The sequence below is a fragment of the Lutjanus erythropterus genome, chromosome 18 (assembly GCF_056507025.1).
Source record: "Lutjanus erythropterus isolate fLutEry1 chromosome 18, fLutEry1.hap2, whole genome shotgun sequence".
In the NCBI taxonomy this organism is placed as follows: Eukaryota; Metazoa; Chordata; class Actinopteri; order Lutjaniformes; family Lutjanidae; genus Lutjanus; species Lutjanus erythropterus.
Genome location: NC_139334.1, coordinates 17184167 through 17209521, shown reverse-complemented (window position 1 = coordinate 17209521; position 25355 = coordinate 17184167). Strand labels below are relative to the sequence as shown.

The 25355-nt window shown below is 37.9% G+C and overlaps 3 protein-coding genes across 3 annotated transcripts; all 3 read right to left on the bottom strand.

Moving 5' to 3' along the window:
- Positions 1 to 1958: 1958 nt before the first annotated feature.
- Positions 1959 to 5353, bottom strand: gpr65 (G protein-coupled receptor 65). Its single transcript, XM_084742741.1, has 2 exons — positions 4971 to 5353; positions 1959 to 3372 (listed from the first exon to the last, which is right to left on the bottom strand). Coding segments are annotated over exons 1-2 (975 nt in total). The 5' UTR covers positions 4973 to 5353; the 3' UTR covers positions 1959 to 2399.
- Positions 5354 to 6935: 1582 nt separating this feature from the next.
- On the bottom strand, positions 6936 to 7963 carry LOC146310882 (G-protein coupled receptor 4-like). Its single transcript, XM_084742975.1, has one exon. It carries the CDS (start codon positions 7961 to 7963, stop codon positions 6998 to 7000), a length of 966 nt encoding a protein of 321 aa, XP_084599101.1. The 3' UTR covers positions 6936 to 6997.
- Positions 7964 to 16308: 8345 nt separating this feature from the next.
- On the bottom strand, positions 16309 to 19054 carry LOC146310881 (B2 bradykinin receptor-like). Its single transcript, XM_084742708.1, has 2 exons — positions 19035 to 19054; positions 16309 to 17299 (listed from the first exon to the last, which is right to left on the bottom strand). The coding sequence occupies exons 1-2, from the start codon at positions 19052 to 19054 to the stop codon at positions 16309 to 16311; spliced, it is 1011 nt and encodes a 336-aa protein (XP_084598834.1).
- Between the last annotated feature and the right edge of the window lie 6301 nt (positions 19055 to 25355).

Genomic DNA, 25355 nt, shown 5'->3' with positions numbered 1-25355 from the left:
TTGGCTGACTTGAAAATAATAGTTAAGCCACATTGGTTAACAATCAGAATCAGGATGACTTTTATGACCTTTATTTTTCTTTGTGAATTCACAAAATGCTTAATATTTATTTCATGAGCAGTTTGCAACCATGACAAGAATTTAAAATAATATATTCCCCACAGAAAACACCTATGTCACGTACAGTTTCATTTTAAGCTGAAACGTTCACAGATTACACAATGCCAGTTGTAAATTGGACATGTTAGCTGTTATTACTGAATGGATTCTTGAGCTCTTTATTTCTAAATTCACAGCATTTTGGATCATAAACTGTTGGCGATGATACTATTTATGGAAAGTAAGAAATCATACTTGTCTGTGAAATGCAAATATACCCTGCACCTGACACCTGAGTCACATGTCTAACAAAAATGGCGTGACCAGTGAAAGCTGATGTGAAACCACAGTCAAATGTGTTGTCAAATAAACCAGGTATCTATGTTCTACTCCCAGTTTATGAAAATTATGTATGACATCGTATTTCCATTAAAATCCCTTTACTTTCTTTGAACCTGTTTAGAGAAGGTTTCACACAACACAACAACTGTGATGTTTGACAAAATGTTGGCTAATCAATCTTGGAACAGATGTTGACTGATGATGACTCACAGTTTATAAATGGTGTTAATTTAATAAAGTATCTCGATAGCACTGATGTAATTTACAGTACAAGCCAAAGTAAACTGCCATCTTAAACACATTGCACTGAACTGCAGTTGGGTTTTATTAACTTTGAAGTTGATAGGTCACAGTTGCAAACACTTGCCAGCACATATTCTGTGTGTCTGCCATATTTCTATTAGTTTATTAGTGTGTTTGTCTATATTTGTTTAATGTTGTTAGAAATCTTAATGTCTCTCCTGTTATATCACAAATAAATTCTTAACTGTGTCTGTCTGCTGTTTGGCACTAATTAGATAGCTTACAGTGAGTTTTTAGGGCTTTTTTTTGCATGGTGAGAATAAAGTACAAGGATTAAGTTGCTGACCAGACAACAAAACAATGAACCGAAACTGCGTTCAGCTTCAAAGTCCCCCTGCATTGAAAAATGAGTACTTTGAAAGGACTTTAACTTCCTTTAAAGGACTAGTGTTTGCTGTAGAAACATGGTGGTTCAACATGACTCTGTGGAAGAGGACCTGGTGCCTCTTTTAAGATAAAAATGGAGTCATTCTACAGTACAAACAAGAACAATCTTATTTTAAGGTGATTTTACACTAATGGAAACAAATATTATATTGAATGTGTTCCCTTGTATCTCATGAATCATACACAATGTGCCTTTAAAAGTAGGACACATCTTGTGTCCGGTAATTAAACATTTAAAAAAACAAAATATTTGCTTTTTCATTTTTTTTAACAAGATAATTGAACTTCTTTCTTGAAGAAGCTTACATATTTCATGATTCATGTTTCATGACTCATGTTTCATGTATTCTTTAGGAATATATGGGCTGATATAGACAACAATAGAAATACATATATTTGGAATATTTCCTTCACTCTTAAAGCTCACAGAAACAGTGAATTAATTATTAACTGTAACAAAGATATTAATAGTAAAAAGAACATAAGAACAACAAGCAAAACAAAAGAAGGATAAAAACAGGAATGAATTAAAATACAGATCAACAGGAACACATCAATAAAATAATTATATAAATAATTTGATCGAACATTACAATATATTCTTCTGAATAACAAAGAAAGTAAATTAACCAAAAGGAAAGGAACATTAATTGTTTTTTTCTTTCATTCATTCATTCTGTCTTTCTTTCTATCTATATTTTTCTTAAAAATTTACATCTGTTATTTTAAGGCTTGATTAGGTTTAGGTTTGTTTGTTTCAAACTCAAATAAAACACAAAAAAGAAAAATATGTTAAGGAAATTAATAAGAATGTGTGAGGAGGAGGATGAAGATTCTCAGGCAGTCGAGTTTAATAATCATGGAATTGTGACTTATTAACAAAATAATATCTAAAGCCATGAAGTAAATCAACTTTCTTATATCTCACTTAAAAACTTAACTTTAGGATTATTTATCTACTGTTTAAAGGTTCTGTATCCAACCTTCACTTGAGGTCGCAGTCAACCACCATTATCTCACACCAAAACAAATGCTCACAACAAAGTTGGGGGAAAAAATAGCATCTGAGCACAAACACACTGCTCACAAAACTCAGATTAAACTGTCAAACTAGGCACTACCAATCAAATATTACCTCAATATATTTTTTACACGGCAATAGTTTTTTGCTGATATTTAGTGCAGCTGAATTTCGTACCTGCATTTTGATGTCTAACTGTAAAATTTACCATAAGGTTGTTAATATTTAGTCTTGTACTTGATTTATCCTATACCACACCTCCATCTTTGTGCCTCTTCTTTATCTGGAAGAACAGAACAACCTGATTGACATTTGCCTTCCCTGTTCGGGTAATGAAGCAGTACAGGAGAGGGTCTGCAAGGCAGTTGAGGCTTGAGATAGCTATGCTGATCTTGTATGGATAGAGGAGCCATGCAAAATTTCTGCAGTCCAAAAGTGCGTGCAGAAGCATCAAAATGTGAATTGGTCCGAAGCACACCAAAACAGAGAGCATAATGGCTGTCAGAAGCTTCGAAATGCGTTTGCGCTCCTGCTCCTCTGTGGCTTGGTTGGATTTAATCGCCCTGCAGATCCCACAGGAGGAAAACACCACCAGGAGAATGGGAACGATAAAGCCCAGGAAGAAGCGTGCCACATTATCCTTAGCAAAGTTCTCTGACACTGGGAAGAAGTCAAAGCACACTGAGAACTCATTGTTTTCTTGGTACCAGTCCTCCAGGGTGATGGTGCTGACATTGAAACAGCCCACCAACACCCACGTGGCTACGCTGATCATTGCTGCAGTGCTAACTTTCCTCCAGAAAGTATACTTTAATGGGTGAACCACTGCCAGGTAGCGGTCAATAGCAATGCAGCAGAGGAAAGCATCGCTGGTGTAAAAGTTAGTGAGAAGAAAGTAGACAGATAGCAGACAGACGTTGCCTCCGTGGGCCCAGACTCCACTCCACTGGAAGTCCAGCCACATAGAAAGGCCGATAGTAAAGGTCAGGTCACTCAGCGCCAGGTTAAACAGATACACGCCAAGCTCTTTCTTCTGTCTAATGTGCTGCCAGGACACGTAGAGGGAGAAGGCGTTGGTTGGGATAGCAGTGATGATGATAACCAGGTAGAAAAACACAAACGGCTTCCACTTGGATACACTGTCAACCGAGTAACAGTCTGAATGATTGGAGGCCAGGGTTAAGTTTTCCATCACAGGCGTTGCATTCATATGCTCACACCTTGTAGAGAAACAAGGAAATACATCAATGCAAATACATACTTTAATTCTTACTTTACTCAACATTATAAAGTACTGTTCAGCCTGTGAAAACAGTTAAATAATGTTGTGGCTTTGTGGGGTTATTAAGTTAAGGTTATTAAGTTTTAACCCTCTATGGTACGGTGTTGCTTCCAGAAAACACACCCATGTTAGGCCCTTTACACTCACACAATACATCCTCAATTATGGTGCAACAATTTAAAAAAGAGGCAGGGCCCTAAGGAAAATAACTGCAGTGTTGTAATTTGTCACATGACTCTCTGGAGGCCATGTTGAATCCCTTTTTTGCAGCCTTCCTCACATGATTCATCTCCATCATCTCTCATTCACAACAATTATCTGAAAATGTCTTTTTCTGCCATTTTATAGTCTGGAAAAAATGGACTCACATTAATGAATGAGTGAAGTTAAATTTTTAGTTGATTAATGTATTTTATTTGATAGTTAAGTCATAAAAAAACTGATAAAATGTAAATGCTGCCTTAAAGTAACCATTAAGTACCATTATGGAATTCCACTATGACATTTTTGTTATTTTGTATTTATATTTATACACTGTTCAACCAATATAAGACAGGGTGTAAAATGCATTGAGAACAATTTTATATTATTTTAACTCATAAACAGGGAGCCAAAGATGGCAGCAGCACAATGCATGTCTTTTTTTTTTTTCAAGTTATGCTTACTTGGTCTATTTTAATGATAAAAGAAAAAAAAACACTACAAATATTTTTGCCATCATAATGCATACCATAGAGGGTTAACAAACAGCCTGTGTTTCATGATATTGATATCATGATTCATGATAGATCTTCTCTGCCTATTAAATGCTCCACACCCCTAGTATGTAACACAGGCTTTCTGCCATGGATAAAAAACTTTTAAACTTTAGGATGCATAAAGCAACACTGTACCATAATGGTACTGAATGAAAAAAGAAATAAAGATATTGTTTAAAGTTTGCACAAAAGTTATTGCAATAGCAATAGAAAATATTCTGTTACCAGTTTACCAGTTTAAAAAATAATGTCATTTGAAACTGAAAAAGATTGAAAATGAGCTCTTTTCATAAGTTTGTTTGTCTGGAAGTTACCTTCAGGCAACATTGTACAGGTTTAAATATAACAGAATGACCCTTTAAGGCTAAAAGTCAGGATATCTCATCCGCTGCTATTTTGATTTTGATGTTTATGAAAGTGACATACTATATTGCTGGAGTCACCCTTTAAAGTACCACATGAGGAGTTTTGCTTATTTTAGAAAATGAATCAAATTGCTTTAACTTACTCTTTAACATTTTCTTGCGTATAGAAATTTGTTTCTGCCTTCAAGACAACTCTAAGTTAATTTCAGTCGTCAGTCTGCCTAAATCCACAACTTACGTCTAAAATGTCTGATGTTGCACTTTAAAAATACACCAACAAGAAGGTTTGACAACATTTCCTGATGGCAAATGCATTACACTTGACAGCAATGTAATCTTCAAGTGTCAACAATTAACACACATTAGCACACATCAGCATAAATTCAATTCAGCTCATATGAAGGTCTACTTACATTTTATTCAGTTGTAATTCTGCTCAAAAAATTTTCAATAAAATCCATTCTAATTCAAATGAAAACATTCAAACAGATGCAGAGAAGATTCATTCAGTCGTCTTACACTGCTTAAAGAAACAGGAAGAGTCAGCAGCTGCCTTTTGTCGTCCCTGACTACCATATGACATTTACTGGGTGACAGGCCATGACAGAACAAACAAGCGGTGTTAGTGGACCCAACAGCGGATTTAATTTGGGTGCTGAGTCTGTATGAGACGACTCGTCTTCATGTTTGATTTGTCAACATAGACATGAACTCAGGCAAAGGTGTTGCTGATTATTGTCTGATAAAGTCAGACACATCTGCTTGACTAATTCTTTCCATGGCGTGCGTTGTAATGGCTGGTTGCTATGGGTTGTTACGGCTGAGCCTATTCGCACCTGAAGGATTTATGTACACATTTCTGTAAAGGGATACTTCACCCCAGAAAAGAAAGTTCAGTTGTTATCTACTCACCCTCAAACTGACTGAAGACTGGGTTTGTTCAATTTTTTTTTCATGCCACAAAACACTGCTGGAGTTTCACAGTAAAACAGCTTTGAAGAGTCTCCCAAGCAACTGAAGTTAATGGTGACCAGTTTGCCTGTTGTGCAACAGCAGTGTGCAGTTTGTTGGTGGGTGACAGTCTGTGTACTGTACTGAGCAGATGCTGTATGTATGTAACCACAACAAATTTCCTTTGGTACAAGACACATATCTTATCTTAAAAAAGTTACAGTCTTTAGACCCAAATTTTCTTTTAGTGTTACTTTCCCTCTGGCATGACTCAGCAAACAAACACCGTCCATGGAAACAGAAAGAGGAAATTTTGTACTACAGACCAATAACTCTTTCAGTGTACAGTATGTAATACATTTAATACACCAGAAAATACAAAGCAGAAGCTATGTTAAATTTCTCCTATTCAACTAACAAATAGTCAGTTGAATAAATCAATCACAATCAACAATTGTATATTATTACAGCAATAAAAATGTCCAACAAAACCTCAACAGAAGGCATAGATGCACATAGATTTCATTTTTTATTATTGACTACATCTACTTACAATAACTTTTAGGTTCTTATTGCTATTTAATAGCTATCTTATACCAGAGGTGGGAACAAATCATTGTTTTCACAAGTATATTTCAGCCTACACACTCGAGTCCTTTAATCAAGTACCAGGTTAACACTGACAAGTACCAAGTCAAGTCCCAAGTCTTAAACCTTTAGTCTCAATTCCTACACAAGTCATAAAGCACGCTTCACCCAATGTAATTCATTGTATCATCATCATTTGTATTTATTTGTATAAGGCCATATGTAGCCTGAGAGGCAAAACCCAGGGCAAGAAAAATTTCCAAAGCCGTCACTGCTGATGGTTAAGCTCTGATTCAGATCTATCAAAAACAGAAGTCTGATAAGTGAACGGACATCCCCCACCTCCACCCCCCCACCCTTACAACAACATAACTAAGTCAATAAAAAAGTGAAAATCTCTTAACTTTGAAATAATAAAAATAAAGTTTTGCCAACTTATAATGTTTTGTTGAGATATAGATTATTTTTCGTCTTTTGATATACTAATCTGTAAGTTTTAGAAATCCCCTAAAATGTTTTTTTTTTTATTATTGAAATTGTTCACAGTGATCTTTGAACTTGATTTGCCATCATTTGGACGATTGAAGATTAAATGGTTGCAACTGAAAATATTAAATAATTTGCTGTTATTCACTTTCACTTTAGTATGTTTAATCAACAACTTTTGAAATACAAATCTGTTTGGGTTTCTAAAACTCAAAGATTCAACTCAAGTAGAAAACTAAATTTTCTCAACAAAAACATCATTAGTTGGTAAAACTTTTTCAAAACTTAAGAGTTTAAATTGGACTCAGAACTCAAAAATCTATTGAAGTAAGTTGCCTTGACCTTTTGAGTTTTCTCACCTTTTTCCTTTTTACAGGATATGATTAAAACAAACAGAACAATCAGACAATGGTTATTAAGAAACTGACTGAATTCCATTAGAGCTCTTTGTCAGTTTCCTGCTCCTGAAAACTCCCCTAGTTTTCTCTAGAGCTTTCACAATCTCTTTCTTAGCACTCTCGCTGATTAAACAGTATATTATAGGATCCAGTGTGCTGTTTATGGTGGTTGTGGCAACCGTGACCAGGTATGGATCTCTGAGCCTCTTGGCCCAGGCGCAGGACCTGGGTTCCAGTATGGCCCTGAGCAGCATGACAGTCTGGTAGGGCACAAAGGCCACTATGTAAGTTAAGAGGAGGAAAAACAACAGCAGTCCCACTCTCCTGCGCTCCCCTGCCAGGATGGAGGTGTTCTGTCGGAGGGATTGCATGATCTGCTGAAAACAAAAGGTCATGATGAAGATGGGCACGAAGAAACCCAGGCTGACTCGTGTAAGGGCGAGGTTGGCATCTTCTTGAGTCATGGGTATCCGCTCCTCGCACAAGTATCTTGAGGAGAAGGCTTGCAGTGCCCCCGTGTGGTTAAGCAAGATAATGTGGATGACAATCTCCACAATCCAAACAGCAATACTCACAGCTGCTGCAGTCCGCACCTCTCGGACCCAGTTGAAGTGGAGAGGATAGACGACTGCGAGGTAGCGATCGACAGAGATGCAGCAAAGGAGACCTGAGCCAACGTAGAAACTGTTGTACATGATCACAGCTACTAAACTGCAGAGGCCCTCACCCAGAGACCTCTGCATGGCGAGCTCAATCCACACAGGCAGAGAGATGGTGTAGAGCAGGTCAGAGACGGACAGGTTGACGAGGTAGACTGCCATGTTGTTCCCGTTCCTCATCAGCACCCAGGCTACATACAGAGACAGGCAGTTAGCCGGAAAGCCCACAATAAAAAAAAGAGAATAGACAGCTGGATACATGTGCCTTTCCACTGAGGACTCCACAGTGCAGGAGTTGGATGTGTTGAGGAAAGCTGCGGCCATCGTGACCTGTTGACGACTAAACCTTGAATGTGACTAGAAATGGAAAGCTCGTTGTTGTGTTGAACTGAGATAAGCACCGCAATGCAAATAGTTTCCAGCACAAGCTGTGCTAAAATGAAAATAACCTCCAGTGCTTTCAGTGAGGCTGCCATTTTATTTCCTGCAGCACTGAAAATATAAATAGGATCAACTCAATATGAAACCATAGCTATTTGAAACTTAGTAGGAAATGGAATTGAATACTGTAATCAGCTGAAGAGATTTACATGTTCGTGTGATCCACAGAATAACCAGTACCTGTCACTAAGAACAAACCAGCAGTATCTAAGCAAATTTACATTAATTTACTTAATTTATGTTCCTTTATATTTATGCCTTACTAGACTTATTTGTCAGGTATAGTCATCAGTGGTTCCCAATCCTTTTGGTTTATCAGAATCAGAATCAGAAGTACTTTATTGATCCCCGGCAGAAAATGTTATTATTACAGTTGCTCCCATCCAAGAACAGAAGTATAAGGATATAAAAAATATACGAATGGATATAGAAAGTTTGTAAAAATATCTTTAAAAAGATGTGCATTATAATACTATATACATCAATAAAGAAAAAAATAGAAAGGTAGTAAAAAAATTGTATCATAATCCTGCAAACAATCCCCATTTTTTATTAACTGTATCTCTAATTTGATACAATGTCTTTTTTCTGTCACCTTAATGGAATACAGTTACTCTTTCCTCTATTAGACTCCATTAGATACATTCAGTCACTCCTCAAGTCTGTATAGGGACTAATGGACAACCCATTAAAATTATTTAATTTTTTTTTTTCAGTTTATTAGTTAGTAAGTGAAATATATAATAATGGGTACATTTTACCTGCAGTATCTATTTGTCAACAATAAAAACTGCAATATAAAAAAATAAGCCATAAGCCCTGCACTGCAATGTGTGAATGCGTCAGGACGAATGAGTCAGCAGGACTTGGCGCTCAGAGCGTCAACCTGCTGCTGTCGGCCATCATTTATCCATGCTGTCAGCTGTTGAGCTGCTGGATTGAATGGAATTTTGATTCCTGTTTAACATGTTGCTGTGTATCATATCCAGAATGCAAATGTAAAGATATTCAACGATAAGGTCTTTCACAGGAGTTGTAGTCAGCGTGCTTCTATGTTATGCTCCATGCAAACACTTGAACCCGAAAATTTGAATAGACAACAGGCGCCATCTTGGCTGTTGTAATGACCAATAACAGGGAAGAAGAAATTGCTGGGAGAAATAGCAGTCTCCACACTAATGGGCAAGCTAATGGTTGTGTTGTGTCGCTAGGGGAAAAGTTTTTTTCACAAGCGCTTTGTTTTTGTTTGATAACATTAGTTTCTTCCGTCATGGGTGAACTGTATTCTGTCCACTGTTTTAGAAGGTGTATGATCTCACTTTCAAGTAGCCTTGATTCGTCTGCTAATTTATGCTGTCGATGGGACTCATCTACGCCCTCAACCTTGAGTATCCCGAGGCTCTAAAGAACACCTTCAAAGTATTCCATAAACTGTTTCTGGAGCTTGACAGAGCAAAGCTGCTCAAGACGGCCCACAGCCTCAAATGCAAGCTAATGGAACGAACTCTTTGCACCCAGGTTCTGGCACAGACGCAGACATTTCAAGCCTTATCGCATGAAACTTTATGGCCCATTTAATTTCAGGAACTTACTTGGACAGATCTTTATTTGTTCTGCTGGCTCTGAGTGATGCTCATTGAAATCTTATCAGCCAAATTCATTTCCCTGGAACAATCAAAGGAGAATGACCAGACTGACTGACAAAATCTTTCAGGCTCATTAAATAAAAATAAACAAAAATCAAACAATGCGTATACTGATTAACTAAGTAAACAGTTAAGAAATGTTCCTTTATTGTCTGTGTTGAAGCGTTTCTCTACTATATATTATATTATATTATATCTCTTTATTACTAGTTTTTCAGAAATTTGATTATCAAAATAGTCAATGATTAATTTAATAATCGATTAATCATTGCAGCTCTACATTCAAGAAACCTTCTGTGTCGAGAGTTTGGGAGAAAAAAATCAAATCCACATTTGAGGCGTTCAACACACTTTTGCTTCAGTTGAATATGCAGGATGAAGAGGGTCCTTTCATACCTCCCATCTTTATTTTTTGATTATTTGGGTGATTGAAAAAAGTTGCTGTGACCAATAGCGTTTCCTGTGTCCAAAGGTAAGTTTTCAAGCAAATTTAACCTTTTACGAATAAGTAATGGTTAATTAGTCATATCGATTAATTATTAATATATTTCTAAGTAGATTTACAATTACCTACTAACAATCAAATTTTGTGAGTAACTGTTTGTGAAATTTATAAAGAAATGTTAGGAAAAACTTTACCTAATTTCTTTTAGTGTTTCATAGCTGCTGCATTTAGTTTTACTCAAAATGGGATGAAATCTTCCCAAACAAACTGAGCACAAATTCTTACCTCAGGTTAATTGGGTAGATTCTATAGGTTGTTCTTTACGGTGTATCAACAAGGAAACGCTTACTTGTTTTTCGTGGCTGTTCAAACAAGTGAATATGGTTTCTTTTGCATCCGAGCACATCCAATTTCTTAAAAAGACAGAAAGAAAAAGTTTCCTAAATTAACATTAACATCCCATCAGTCTAATATTTTCAGCTTTGCAGATATGGCTTGTAGTAATCAGTGATTACTTTAGAAAGCGAGTTTGTGCAGAGGAGATTAAATACTTAAATAATAATAATAATAAAAAGATTTTCAGTAGTTTGTCCACTATTTCACTATTATAAAGGCAGTTAAACAATAATGCATGTTACTTACGAGATACGGTAAATTTGTCAGGCCTGAAAGTAGTGCAGCAGCAGGACAACCACAAGAAGCTGAAATGGCCGGTGGTGACGGAAAGGAACAGAGTAGGACAAGAACTGAAGGCAAGGGCATAAAGGCAGTTGTCAAAGCCAAGTAATTAACAGTAGGAGTGTACACAGGGCACTTCCATTTTTTAAATAAGATGTGCTTAATAATATTAGTCATTTGATTCAATCATAATTATTAGAACTCCTAAAATATGTTGCTTGTAAAAATTCTTTGTATGTAAACATGCACATGTGAGCACATTAGCAGGATGGTGCCACCTCATTTTAAGCCAGGAAAAACCCTGCTGGTAAGTCTGCATAAACTACGGGCTTCCCAGGAACAGCATGTATTTGCATATTTCCTGATGTATCCTGCCCTGCCTATGTGTCTATGTAGCGCAGTGGAGGACTCTGTAAGTTTTGTTGTGTTTCAAATTTGACAAGGGCTCTGCTCCTGAGACTAACCAGCAACACGTGGAATGGTGATCTGGAGAGCTGTTTATATTACAAGAAGAATGTGTTGATGCTAAGAAGCTGATGCTGTGGGCAGAGTTTGTAGTTAATTTTCAGCCAAACTATCAGGAACCACAGCTCGCCAAATATGAGCATGGTGGACTTGCTGGATCTGAGATCCGCTCTGATCTCTGCACCATTCCCCATCTATGCTAATAAATAATTATTTCTTTTAGGCGTCTGATATTTACGGTGGCCGACAAGTGCAAACGCGCAGCATATACAGGCAGGCGCTGCAAATACAGAAACGCGCTGCATATAAGAAAACAGATGCAAAAGGAAACCGCTGCAAATACAGAAACGCGCTGCATAAACAGAAACGTGCTGCAAATACAGAAATGCGCTGCATATAGGAAAACAGATGCAAAACGAAAACACTGCAAATACAGAAACGTGCTGCAAATGAGAAAACAAATGCGAAACGAAAACGCCGCATATACAGTCACACAACGGAGGTGCTCCAGGCCTCTAGGGGCAGTGCTGAGCTTTCCCCCGAGAGACAGACAACGGACGAATCAACCTGCGGAGGAGAGGAATAGGCCTACATGACAAGTAGAAAGTTATTGGTGAGAGGAAAATTGGAGGCGGGGGAGGCTACATGAAAAAGTACATATTCTTTTTTCTTTTTCTTTCTTTCTTGTTTTTTTCATCAGCTGCACTTTCATAATACAGTAAAAGATGAGGGCCACATGTGATCTATGCTAGTGGTACCCCAACCATTTTTTTCCTAGGAGCCCCCCAACTTCAGTCTATCAGTTCCTGTTCAAGTGCTTTTGAATGCATCATTCTCTTTTGGTTCAAGTTAAAAAATATATGCATATAAAACATGTTGACCATGATGACCATAAACTGCACAAGGGATGTACAAGGCCTTGAAAGGCAAGGCCACCAGGCACACTGTGGACTGGACAACCATTCCTCAACATAAAACTGCAGGAATTTGGGGATTTCACCATCTACAATCCATAATATCATTAAAGGATTCAAAGAATCAAGAGAAATCTCAATACATAAGGGACCAGGCTGAAAACCTACCGAGAATGTCTAACCTCTGACCTTTCTGGTGGCACAGGAACAGTGCAGACTTCTCTGGGGCCTGAGCTCATCTGAAATAAAGATTGATGCAATGTGGAAAACCTTTAATATTGTTTATAGGGTAGATGTAAGGCACACAGGTTCATTACTGATTAAGAGGCTGAAACATGTTATCACAATTAAAAGCAGAAATTTATAGTAAGCAAAATAATCAAAGCAAAAAAAACAGGGGCTGGAGCTTCTGAAAAAGAAGATGATTAAGAAATAACCAAAAATAAAGGTGGATAAAATTACTTTATTACAATTTATAGTAAAAAAAAAGGCCTTGATATAACTTCTAAAAGTGAATAATACAAAAGTTCAAACTCAGTCCAACATAAGAAAAAACTAAAGAAACTAAGAAACTGAGCAGAGGCTACTTGTTAAGAGGCAGACTACACAGATGGGTACTACCACTACCCACCACAAGTGGGCACAGCAAACAGCACAGCAATCCTCAAACAAAAAGGGTGCAGTCTATGGTAGAGCTTGAGATCTGCACCTGTACCCGACAGGACTCGATGGGTTGGGGTTGGATTAGGCCACATTTATCACAAATTTCATGGGCTAACATCAGGTTTGGGCTGTAATATCATTATTCAGTAATGCAGTACTTTTATTGTCTCCTCAATTTTGTCATTGTCAATCCAAATTCACCCATGTACTGGCCCTGTCACTACTTGTTAAAACACATGCTGGGCTGTACTTGGGTTCGGGCTGAAATATGCTAAATGAGGGACGGGTTCGGGTCTGGTTCGGACAGAATTTTGTCCTGAAGAGAATGCATTCTAGATGGCAAAACAATTGCAAAATAACTGAAGAGTGGATTCTGAACTCAATAAGGGTAATGATGACAAAATAGGTAAAATGAAATGGGTAAAAATAGGTAATGAAATGATATGGGCAAAGCTTAAACAAAGGGGAACAAAAAAGGGGGGCAAAGCAGCAGTGGTAAGCAGGGCAGGAGGACCTGAAAAAGGGGAAACCACAGTTAGCCGAGCTCACCATACTGTATATTAAGACTCTAATGGGTGCAGGTGGGCAGGAGGGAAGTCAAATTACACTTACACTTGCTAAATCAGAACAACTAGAATTGCAATGCAGGTAAAATTGTTCATAAAGAGGTGCAGTTGATACCTGGTGTAGCCAACAAGAGCAGCCACAGCAGGGACAGGGCATGAGGCAGGAGAGGGGAGAACAAAGGCCTACAGCTACCATTTATTGCCTGGACCTGACTAGGAGGTTGGCCAAGGGACAAGTCAGAAGTCATTCACTCTAATCACACCATGTACTGCACTACTGGGAGTATTCTCACCACACAAGCAAGAATGAGAAAGTGTTGTTTATTGAGTAGCGATGATGTGAAGATGATGAAGAAACCTCCGCTGACACCGACTTGATTACATAATAAGAAGTTTATTGCAAAGAAGTTCAGCCTCCATCAGGCACCACGGTTTGCCTGTGAGAGGATTCGAAGCCAATATGAATCTCTGCCCACAGGTCATGTGACTTGGCTTATATAGATTTGGGCGTCCATTGTTCCACAAAAATAACCTCACACATGTAGTATTCTTTAAGGGGACCCCTGAGTATGGTATATCTAAAGGGGGGGCCTCACTTCCTTCTAAACAGGAAGAAGGCCTCACTTCCTCAGAACAGGAAGGGGGCCTCTCAAAACCGAGAGGTACCAAGTTTTTGACAACCCCTTGAGATCTGAGCTAGAGGCTTTTTCCCTTACCAAAGCAGAATCATAGGAAATTGAACTCCAGACACCACAAAAGAATTTAGCTTTCAATACTTCAATGATCCAACTTTCCTCAGTTCCCTATCTGAGTGCATCAGAGCGGTAAACATGCTCCTGTATACTACTGCATATAAAGGGGTGAGTGTAATTAGGAAACCAGCAGCAGCTGTGCCAGTGAACTCACCTGACAGTACTGTCCACACCCCTCTTCCTCCTGCAGCTGTCTCCTAACCACACCACCTCCACAAATATAAGTTGAAAAGTTTTTTGGGAGTCGGGGTTGTATTACCTGGACTCCTCATTGTCATAGTTATAATCTACAGCCTGATTACTGTATCTACCATTGCTCAAACAGTTTTCTTGTGCAGTGACGGATAATTGGCAAAATTTCAGGTGACCTCACTGTTACTTTCAAATAATGTGTCTTAAATAGTTTGTGTGTAGCTTGTTTACAACTTGTCTTGCTGTCCGCAGTTAACGATGACTTATTATAACCGAGAAAACATTTCTATGAAAACAACAACCAAGATGTAATATACTGATAAAAAACATGGGTCATGTTGGACAGAAAACAGAGAGAAATAAAGAGAAGAAAGGCTTTTACTGATTGAAGTTTAATTTCTTTAAATAGACTCGTGTCTTAAGCCGGAAGGAACTTATTCATCAGGGAAAGCTTTGCCAAAACTTTACAAAAAGAAAATTTCCCAGCCAATCACTGTAAGAACATGGCTTTGCTAAAGTCACGTAGCTGTAAGTTTATTTGTAGAGGCTTATTCTCTAGAAAGTGGTAGTCTCAGAAACAGTGACGCTGTGTTGAAACAGTAGAGACATACTGGCATGACTGTGTGAACTAAACTTCAGGCGACTGTGACTTCGAATAGTAAATGAACTGGAAAAAAGCAACAAATTGTCAGAGCATGCAAATGTGTGTGCAGTGACTATATGACAGGGTGACATTTGTTTATGCTTAAATATCACAGGACAGTCAGAGTAACACCATGTGAAAGTACAAAGAAACAGAATCAGATGCATTTCCACAGACTAGCACACAGACAACGGCATGAACAACTTCACCATTAAAGTGTTACATTAAGACTGCAAAGCTTTGTGGTTACAGAGACACAGTTTCTTTCCATCTTGTCTGTTCATTATTTCCATTATCTTGGTTTGTGCCCATTACTTCTGCAGTATAAATCACAATCTGTTAAAGCTGTTTCAGTATGTTGGAGTGTTATCATTGTGTTAAGCATTTCTGATAAACAACAGGCAGGGCATAAATGGCAAATTCAGTAATTTGAGTCTCATATCCTCAAAAATTGCACCAGAAGCGGTACAAAATGTCAACAGGATGTTAATTCTACTCGCTCTACACATTCAGAATCAGGCGTTGCCATGGTGTTTGCAGTGTTTACTTGTGTTTATCGCTGTGAACTATTTAGGAAATATGTTATTTTTCTGATTCGCCAGCTTTTGACCAGTGCTGAGCACTGCCTCTCTCTTGACCGAGGAAGCCAAAAAAGGCTCACTGCGATGCATTATACCAATTTCTTGGGCTGCAGTAACCAAAGCAGCGCATGTTGTGTCCCTGGAGAAACTGACTGTGTCTTAGGGGAAAAAGAAATGGCTTGACATTAAAGTTGATGCAGAAAAAAGAATAATAGATCAGAAGAAACATGAGGAAACAGGTGGAGAACAAGCAGCATCTGATCTGTCAGCCCAAGACGAGAGATTCACCACAAATATTGAAAATTTCCATGGGAGAAGAAATGAGGGTGCAGGTGTTAGACAAACATACACACTTTATTAAATATCAACATTTTGGTCTAAATGATCTTTGGTCTAATTGTACATTCACACAGAACAAATTTATGTACATAAATACTGATGAATCTCAGATTTGTACATAACACATTGACTTTCATGGTTTAAGCACAAATTTGCACGTGTGTACCGTTTGTCAGTGAGGCCCAATGTCTATATGACCTCAAATACTTTTCCTATCTTACATCGGGGAAAATAACTGCTCATTTCATGATGTGACGTGTAAAAAAAAGAAAATACAATAAAAAATATCAAAATCCTGCAGATCAGCTTGAGACATCCACACATTTTACACTGATCATGACAGGTCATGTGGCCATGTTGGATTTTCCACCATTCCACTGCTTGAAGAGTTCCTTAACTTTTTTCTGGAAGTTCTTTCCAACAATGACGTAGAGGATGGGGTTGAGAACACTGTTAAAGCAGGTTAAACAGAGGAAGATACGGGAGCAGATGTCTAGGACTTCTAAGGTAATGTTGTTTACACTCAGGACTTCAGTTGTCACGAGCATATGTATTATCCGAAATAGGGAGAATGGCACCCAGCAGATCAGAAATGCCAGGAGGACCACAAGCACCAGGGTGGTGGCCTTGTGCTCCATTTTCTGGCTGTTTAACCCCTGCATCAACCGGTCGTTCAGAACTTGAATAATCTTGACAGTACAGAAAGAAAGAATGGGAATGGGAATGATGAAGATGACAGTCCATATCCCGTCATACACTAACAATTGAGTTTTACTTGGGATGGAAAGATAGCACAACGTATAATCACAGTGAGAATCCACTGTCTTGTAGATGAATGTGGGGACACTCAGGAGCAAGCCCAATCCCCACACCAGCACACAGCCAAGTTTGGCAAATTTTGGCCTCCACATTCTGTTATTGGACATTGGATGCACCAGTGCCAAATAGCGGTCTATGCTAACCAGAACCAGGAAGTAGATGCTGCAGCACATGTTCATCTTAAAGCTCAGGGCGACAGCTTTGCACCAGAACCAACCAAAATCCCAGTTGTACCTTTTGGATATGTTGACAGCCCAGAAAGGCAAACAGGACAATAGGACAAGGTCAGCAAGAGCCAGGTTGCTCAAGTAGATCTCAGCCACGGTGCACGGCTTCTTATGAAAGCAGAAAACCATCAGGACAAACACATTAAACACAATCCCCAGCACACTGATAAGCAAGAGATACACTGGCATCACAGTAACCACCAGTTCCTTGGTTTGAAGCTGGAAACAGGAAGAAGCATTTGTGTCGCTCTGGGCCTCATATGTAGCTCTAGTGCTGTTAGCAGGGATGCTGTGGAGAAACAGAGGAAGACAAACAAGAAGAAACATTAAAATAAAGACAATTTTGAAACTTTTATTTAAAATGTTTTCATTATCTTTCAACATGAAATACTAAGAAACGTTGAATTCTGAACTGACACTGAACATTATGAAATAAAGAGTAATATTGAATATTTACTGTCTCCTGTTGGCTGCTTTTTTGTAATTTTCAGCACTTTACCTTATTGTTTTACATATTGAAGAATATTAAATACTGTTTTTAAAAAACATTAGGCCTCATACAAGAGTATTTTTGCATTCTTGTCTTAAATTTCTCTGAGTTTTTTTGTACGAACAGCTCGTACAAATGCTCGTAACTTCAGAAAACCATGTAAATTATCCACCTGTGCATATTTGAGTGCACGTGCATGAGCCTTCTAAATTAGCATTATTAACGTCCCGATAATACCATTTATGGCTGCGCTTCCTGCTCCACATGTCAGGAAGTGTTCATTCATGAAAATGGCATCAACGAGTAAGAAGAAGAACTTTACGAGTTTGGAGTTTGACGTCTGCTTTCAGAAATCCATAAAGAAAAACTGTAATTTTAACAGCATCAGCAGTGAAATAAAGAAGAAATGTGTCGATACAGAAATGACTTAGAAGAAAAAAAAAAAGACTAGCCACAGCCACGGCAAGGGTTGGCTGATGACTGCAGTGAGAGGAGAGGATTAAAGGGAAGTTTTCATTACAGAGACAGAGGACAGAATAAGTGAGGATGTTCGCCTAGACAGAGACTTCATAAACCTTCATGTGCAGATATATGACCAATACACCTGACAGCGGGTAATAATACATCATTGAATTAATTGGTTTTATATGTAAATTTAGAACTACAATATAATTTGAAATGTAATCAAACAGGATAATGTTGACATAATTATGGAGTGCAATTTATTTTTCAAACTCAAAATGTCTTCAAGCTAATGAAATATACTGTCATAAGTGAAAAACCTCAGTCTATGTACAATGTACAAAAATAATCTCTCTCAATCATCACCCACAACTCACCATGAGTGTGTGGCGATGCCTGAATCTGCAGACCCTCCACCTCTACCTTCTTATTCTCTAAACTATTGTTGCATTTGTTCAGTGTGTTTGTCAGTATGCTGCTCTTTGTACATGCAGTTTAGAATAACACATTTTGACAGTATTCATATATGAAGCACTGCATTCACGATAATGAATGTAATTTAATAAAATACATGCATATCTATATTTATGCATGCATTTGCAAAACACAAACAAACTTTTAGCAATTACTGTTTGTGTACGACACCCAAAGCTACAGTATCTGATATCCATCATTAAAAGAGCCAAACATATAACATTAAAGGCAGTCATACCAAATCCTACTGTCTATCTAAAACCTTGGAAGCAGATCAACATCAAGCACTAAACGTGTTGAGAAAAATAAAGTGACAGAGCTGCAGTCTAAATGAAACTTTTATTTCAGCAGGCTGTGCCTCCATGTAATTTCTACATTCAATCCTTTTTCTGATTGAGATAGCTGTTTTCATAAAGGTCTGTACATTTTTATAAAAGGTCTGCATACTATCATTTACAGATAATTATATACAGCACAAAACATTCCAGATGTTGAACAGCATTTAACATTATTAAGTTGTTGAGTGCCCTTGTTAAATACAGTGAATTGCCATAAAACATAGAAAAGTGATATACAGACCTCAAGAGCTTATGCTTACCTTGTAGGCAGAAGACTCATTCCTCCTTTAGATGTAGGTCCAGATGTAAAATGTGTAGATATACCAGACTTTCAGTGCCTTCTGCTATCGACCTCTCTCTGTGTCTGACTCTCTCTGCGTCTGACTCACTCTGTGTCTGATTCCCTCTCTTAAATGAGAAAGTAAATTGATAAGATAAGGATCATTTCCAAATAATTTTTGGCAATATCAATATTTTAGATTGCACTCTTAAATTAGAATTAGCCAGAAGTCTTATTCTGCAACACCATTAGTCTGCCACTTGAATAGATGCCCAGCTGTGCAAACAAACAAGTGCATTGTGGCAAAAAGTTTAATTTAGTGAAATTTAGCAAAAGCAATTATGGTAAGGGTTGATACTACCAACACTTTGAGCCCCTATAGCATTTAATTAAGAGGTTGCTATTGCTGCTTGCCATTCAAGTTGAACACACTTTGTAGGAAATGTAAGAATTTTGTTTCAGCAGGTAAATACCATGTACTCAATGAATGCTAGTCAAGGTGTTTGAATCTGCTGTTAATTCAAGACACACAGCGGAGGGCCATAGGTACGAATCAAACCCATGGCTGCTGCTGAGGACTAACAACCCCTGCACATGGGCTGCATGCTCTACCAACTGAGCCACCGGACGACCATGTGCTTCTTTTTTAAATGAAGACACAGCGCGCCCTTGGCCCTGTGCAACACAGAGAGCTTGTACCTGGGTGTTACTGCCATGCATTCCAGCCTAAGTGTGAAATAGAACCTCAGAGGGAGCCACAGTGTGCTACCACCCCCATGAAACATATGTAAAAGACATAGTAGCACTTCTTTGACATAAATGACATCATCAATTACATAAATATGCGTCGCTATGAACTGCTGTGTCTGGTCAGAGCATGAATTCATCCAGAGAACAAGCTGCAGAGAGCAAGCCTCACTTCAGTCATGTAAAGTGTTAGACAGAGATGCAACAGTTTGGTTCATTTTAAGCTCCACAAGCAGGATATGAGAAATTATCACAGCAGGACAACAGCTGGGCCCTGTTTCCCAGAGCCTTTGTAGCGCTATGTGCATCGTAAGTTGTATTTTATTGTCTCCCTTAAGGTTGTCCCAACTGTGGGAAACAGCCTGTAACCTTAAGAGAAACCTCAAAATACAACTTATGACTGACGTAGCGCTATGAAGGCTCTGGGAAATGGGGCACTGAACGAGTGCTGGCAGTGTCCTGCTGCAGCAGCAGCAGCAGCAGCGAGACAACAGCATCACCCTGTTCACTTTATGTCAGCACCAAGGCACAATATATCAGGATAATCAATGTGCGATTTCCTAAATGTTTAGATATAATATGAGGGGTTTCCAAGTTTTGCTGAACTGCTGGAGCCTGTCTTTCAGGGCATATCTTATCCTTTCCAAATGGAGTGTGTTTCTTTTCTAACCCAAATAATTGTTGGGTTAATCGATAAATTAATCATTTAATGGAAGAAAATGCAGACCACAGCCCATGCTACAGCAAAGTGTCTACTGCAAGGTGTCTGCCAATGCAACACCATACCTACATTGTTTTGTTGTCTCATAAGGAGAAACCCTGTGAAGAACAGTTTTTTTCTTCCCCTGCACAGATCCTAAATCCTGGCTACCCTGAATTCATCAATAGGCTGAATTTCAGTGAGTGCAGGTAAGAAATAGAGTCTCTACATAGTGACAGGTGTGATGCACAGAACATCCCCAAAGACCCATTGTTAAGATGCTCGCTTCAGAACTTCCACAGGCAAATCTTCTTGCTTTTCAGAAGAAAGCAGCCCTAAAAAATTAAGTAGAGTCCCTTAGAACGCACCAAGGGCAGAACATCTTTTCTCACCACATTCAGCCAATGTGATGGAGGGTATTTCTTCATTGAAAAAATAGCTCTCAAGAATGGCGCTCAAGGCTGGAAAATAACTTTTCACTCTCCTCCAGACCATCAAGAGTTCGTCTGATTGGTTGAAGTTAGCACGTGTTTGATGTAATAACTTGCCAAGTTTTTTTTTTTTTTTTCCATTTTTATCCTGTTTGACTACATTTCAAATTATAATCTAATTGTACATTTACATATAAAGCCTATCACCATTCATTCAATGATTTATTATTACCTGCCTTCAGGTGTATTGGCCATATATCTTCAAATGCAGGTTTATGAAGTCTCTGTTCTGGTGAAAATCCTCACTTATTCTGTCGTCTTTATCCATGATAACAACCTCTTAACCCTCTCCTCTTGCTGCTGTCATCAATCGCCCCTTACTGTGGCTGTAGCCAGTCATTATTATCTTTGAAGTCATTTTCATATCGAGACATTTCTTCTTTGTTTCAGTGCCAGTCTGACCTTACGGTAACATGTTGTTAACAGCACTTGCTTTTCCTATTTCTTTGCTTTAGCAGATCTTTTAATTTCACTGCTGACTAATATGTGCATACTGTATCTACTGATACTATACTTTAATATATGTGTTCCTTAAATAGATTTGTGTTTCCTGAGCTAGAAGGAACTTAATGCATCATAGAGAGCTTTGTCAAAACTTAAAACATCTCCAGCCACTCAATGTAATAGACTTTAATAAAGCCACATAGTCACATCGCTGTACATTGTTTTTGTAGGTCAGAAAATTCTTAGACTTTCACATTTATACCACTCCAGGTGATACTGTTACTGTTTACTGTTGACACAGCAAAGGGATACTGACACTGTTGTGTGACCTAATCTTCACGCTACTGTGACTTTGAATAGTAAATAAACTGAGAGAGGCAACAAACTGTACAAGCATGCAAATGTGTCTACAGTGAGTACATAACAAGTTGACATTTGTTTATGTTAAAATATCACACAGCAGTCAGAGTAACACCATGTGAAAGCACAGAGAATCAGAATCAAACACATATCCACAGACACACACACAGACAACAGCATGAACAACTTCACCATTAAAGTGTACATTAAGACTGCAAAGCTTTGCGGTTACAGAGACACAGTTTCTTTCCGATCATTGCAGTCGCATTTGTTCCATTATCTTGGTTTGAGCCCATTACTTCTGCAAAAAAAAAAAAAATACAATCTGGTAAAGATGGTTAATTATGTAGGAGTGTTATTATTGTGTTGAGTCTGAAAGCATTTCTGACGAAACAACGGATGTTACATCTACTCACTTGCTTTAAAAGTGACCACACCCTTGATTTATTATGGTATGTTAATGTGAGTAAACATAACAGAGTGTTGATATGTGGCCTTATATGATCACTTGTGATCATGTCTTGTCCTCCTTCTGTCATTAAAACAAACACCAGAGCCAGTTTTAAGAAAACATTAAGAGAGTACTTAACACAAACCACTGCATAAGAACCAAACCTTATGTGTTGCATGTTGTTATATGCTGTGTATTTATGTTGAAAATGGACTTTGAAAGTAATGTGTTGTTCCTGAACATATATAGTGTTTAAAAGTTTGTAAATTTGTGATTTCTGAGTTGGACTTTAGGAAGACTAGCTGACACCATGGCATTAGCTAATGGAGACTTAATTAACTAATAATAAAAATAGTAATTAATAAATAATAATGAACAATAACAAACATATGCTACAAAATCATTTAAAAATTAATTTTGACTTCTTAGGAACTTTAACTTGGTTTATGCAACCAACTGTGGACCAGGGGTGAAAAGGCTTCAAAGCCTTTATTTTGACCTCATCTACACACCTGTGAAGTTTCATGACTGCATGCGGGACGGTTCTGACACCATCACACCATCACAAAATCTGTCCACACACATATCAACACCATGCAAAGTACTGAAAAAGAATGTCTCTGTGGTAATTCCCTGCTATAATAGGTATCTCCTTAACTTGACTCATGTTGAACAGTGTTGAAAATTGTGTAGTTGTTGACTGATCTACAGTGAATTGTCATAAAACATAGAAAAGTGACATACAAGCCAAATAAAGCTTATCTTTACCAAATACAGTACACTGTCCCAGTGTCTTTCTGTCTTCTATGACTCGCTCTTTTAAATCAGAAAAGGAACTGATATTAAAACTTATGCAAAAATCACTTGTTGTAAAAAATGAAATTCACAGTGAAGTGCTGTAAAATCATGACATCAAAAAAGTGTAAATAGAAAAACAGTGAAGCAGTGTTTATTTTGCAATAATGTGTGAAACAAATATAATTGTTACTAATAATTACTTTTCAAGTAAGAATATGATGAAAGAATCACACTTTTTGTAGAATTTTCAGATTACTGTAGTTAAAACGCTGAAAAGCTGTAATACAAAAAGCAACACAATATGGTCAAAATTACAACATGGCGGTGTCAAAAAAAAGTTTTTGTTTTGCATCATATTAATTGTTAACAAATTGTGAACTGAAAAAATTTGAAGTTTCTGTTTTTTTTTTTAGTAAAGAATAATGTCACTGGTGATGGACTGCCTGTAAGCTCTCAGACCATTTTAAATGTATGAGTGCAAGCGGACATTTATTACTTATGCAGTTGATTTCTATCGTGCTCACAATGTGCCTGAAACCTCTATTACGACAAAAGCGGCTGTAACAGATATAGAATGTGCCATTTTGCTGTGTATGCACTGATCAGAGGGATCTTGCCTGATGTTCCAGAGATGACGAAAGATATTTTAGAAGAGACCTGACAATCAATTGGGGTGGAGACATATGAGGATTTCCAGTTAATTGAGGAAGCAGATTTGCTGACAGCTTTGAGGCCAAATTAGGCCCGAAAAGTCTGCTTGGAAGCAGAGATGTAAGTCATGTATTGTTGTACAAAATGCAAACAAACTCTTAAATTTAAAAAGTGTATGTATCTGTCTGTTTTTTAGGCTAGATGATTAAATCCACAAATGAGAAGAGAGATGGATTGTGGTTCGTGAGATGATCCAAACAAGTTTACATAAGTAAAAGCAACGCTGCTGAAGTTGCCAAAAACATGGTGCCAAAATATCCCAAATCTCTGCAAGATGTAATCAAAGGACACGACTGGGCCAGGGTGTAACTCACTCATCAAGCAAATGCAAAATGGGTTGGAGAATGAGAATGACAGAGAAGAGATCTACGACCACATAAATAACAAAACGAAAGCATCGCACTCAGGATTCTGACACGGATAAAGTCCCACCAGAACAAACAGCAGCAATCCAGGACACTTATGTATGCATTAACTAGGATGTGAAATTCTTGCCTCTTGGAGCGACCACAGAGAGCCAGCAAGAGACAAAAGAAAGACTGAAGATGTCTCAGCAAACTGATGTAAATACAGACGAGGTCAAACACCCGATGAAGCTGACTTTCAACAAGGCACGACAGTCCACTTCAAGGAACTCACTGGAACTGGATTTCAAGAAACTTGCACTCGGAATATGGATCTGAAGGGTCCTGAGCTACATATTCAAACTGGCCTTTAAAAAGCCTCACTTTCATCTCACCTAAACCTGCACATACACTGATGTCTGTATTGACTGTAAGTCATTTAGAAATGTAGTTCAGGTTTTTTGAAGGTTGACACACCCCCGGTTCGGAAAGGAAGCAGGAGTTCCAGTTTAGAAAGTTAAGCAATACACTGTTGTGAACAGGTTCAGCAGCAAACGTATTTTAACACCTAAAAATCAATGTCCCTTTAAATGTATGCAATATTACATTAGATATATATTGCTGTTAGCCAATCTTTTCCAAACCATCTTTATACAGTATAAGCCAAATATTCCTCTCTCAAACACACTTCTTCAGTAATTTCACCCCAGAGGACACAGGAGTTACTTGTCTACTGCTGCTTCAATCTGTTATTTAGTTTGTGTTATTGTGAAACTCCAGTGAACCTGAAACCAACCATTTAAAACACTTAAGTCATAACACAAACAAACTAAAGGATTGTGTCATTAGCGGACCATCAACTCCTGTCTTCTGTGAGGTAAGATCACTGTTTTTGCAGAAATAGTCTTGAGAGGAGAGAGCAACACTTGGCTTAAATAACGGTGGTTTCCTGACTGCAACTTAAAGTGTAAAAGAATGTCAAATACCAGTGTTTTCCAACATTTCCAACATTTTCCAAAGCTAAACTTGCTAACTTACCCCATACAACCCCACTTTTATATTTGTTTGAAATGTATTTTTTTGTTGTTGTTCTTGTTTTTTTCCATTGGAATTGTTAGTTTTTAGGCAATATTCTTTATAGCTCTTGTATTTACGGATGCACGATGTGGATTTTTTTCAAATTAAACTCATGACTGATAAATACGAAAGCTGAACGATTTGAAAAATATCAAATTGTGATTATTTTTACTGATGT

Coding starts and splice junctions, on each gene's coding strand:
- LOC146310882 (XM_084742975.1), bottom strand. CDS start 7,963: ATGGCCGCAGCTTTCCTCAACACATCCAACTCCTGCACTGTGGAGTCC.
- LOC146310881 (XM_084742708.1), bottom strand. CDS start 19,054: ATGAGTCTTCTGCCTACAAG. Junction 17,300..19,034: donor ATGAGTCTTCTGCCTACAAG/GTAAGCATAAGC, acceptor GTTTCTCCACAG/CATCCCTGCTAACAGCACTA.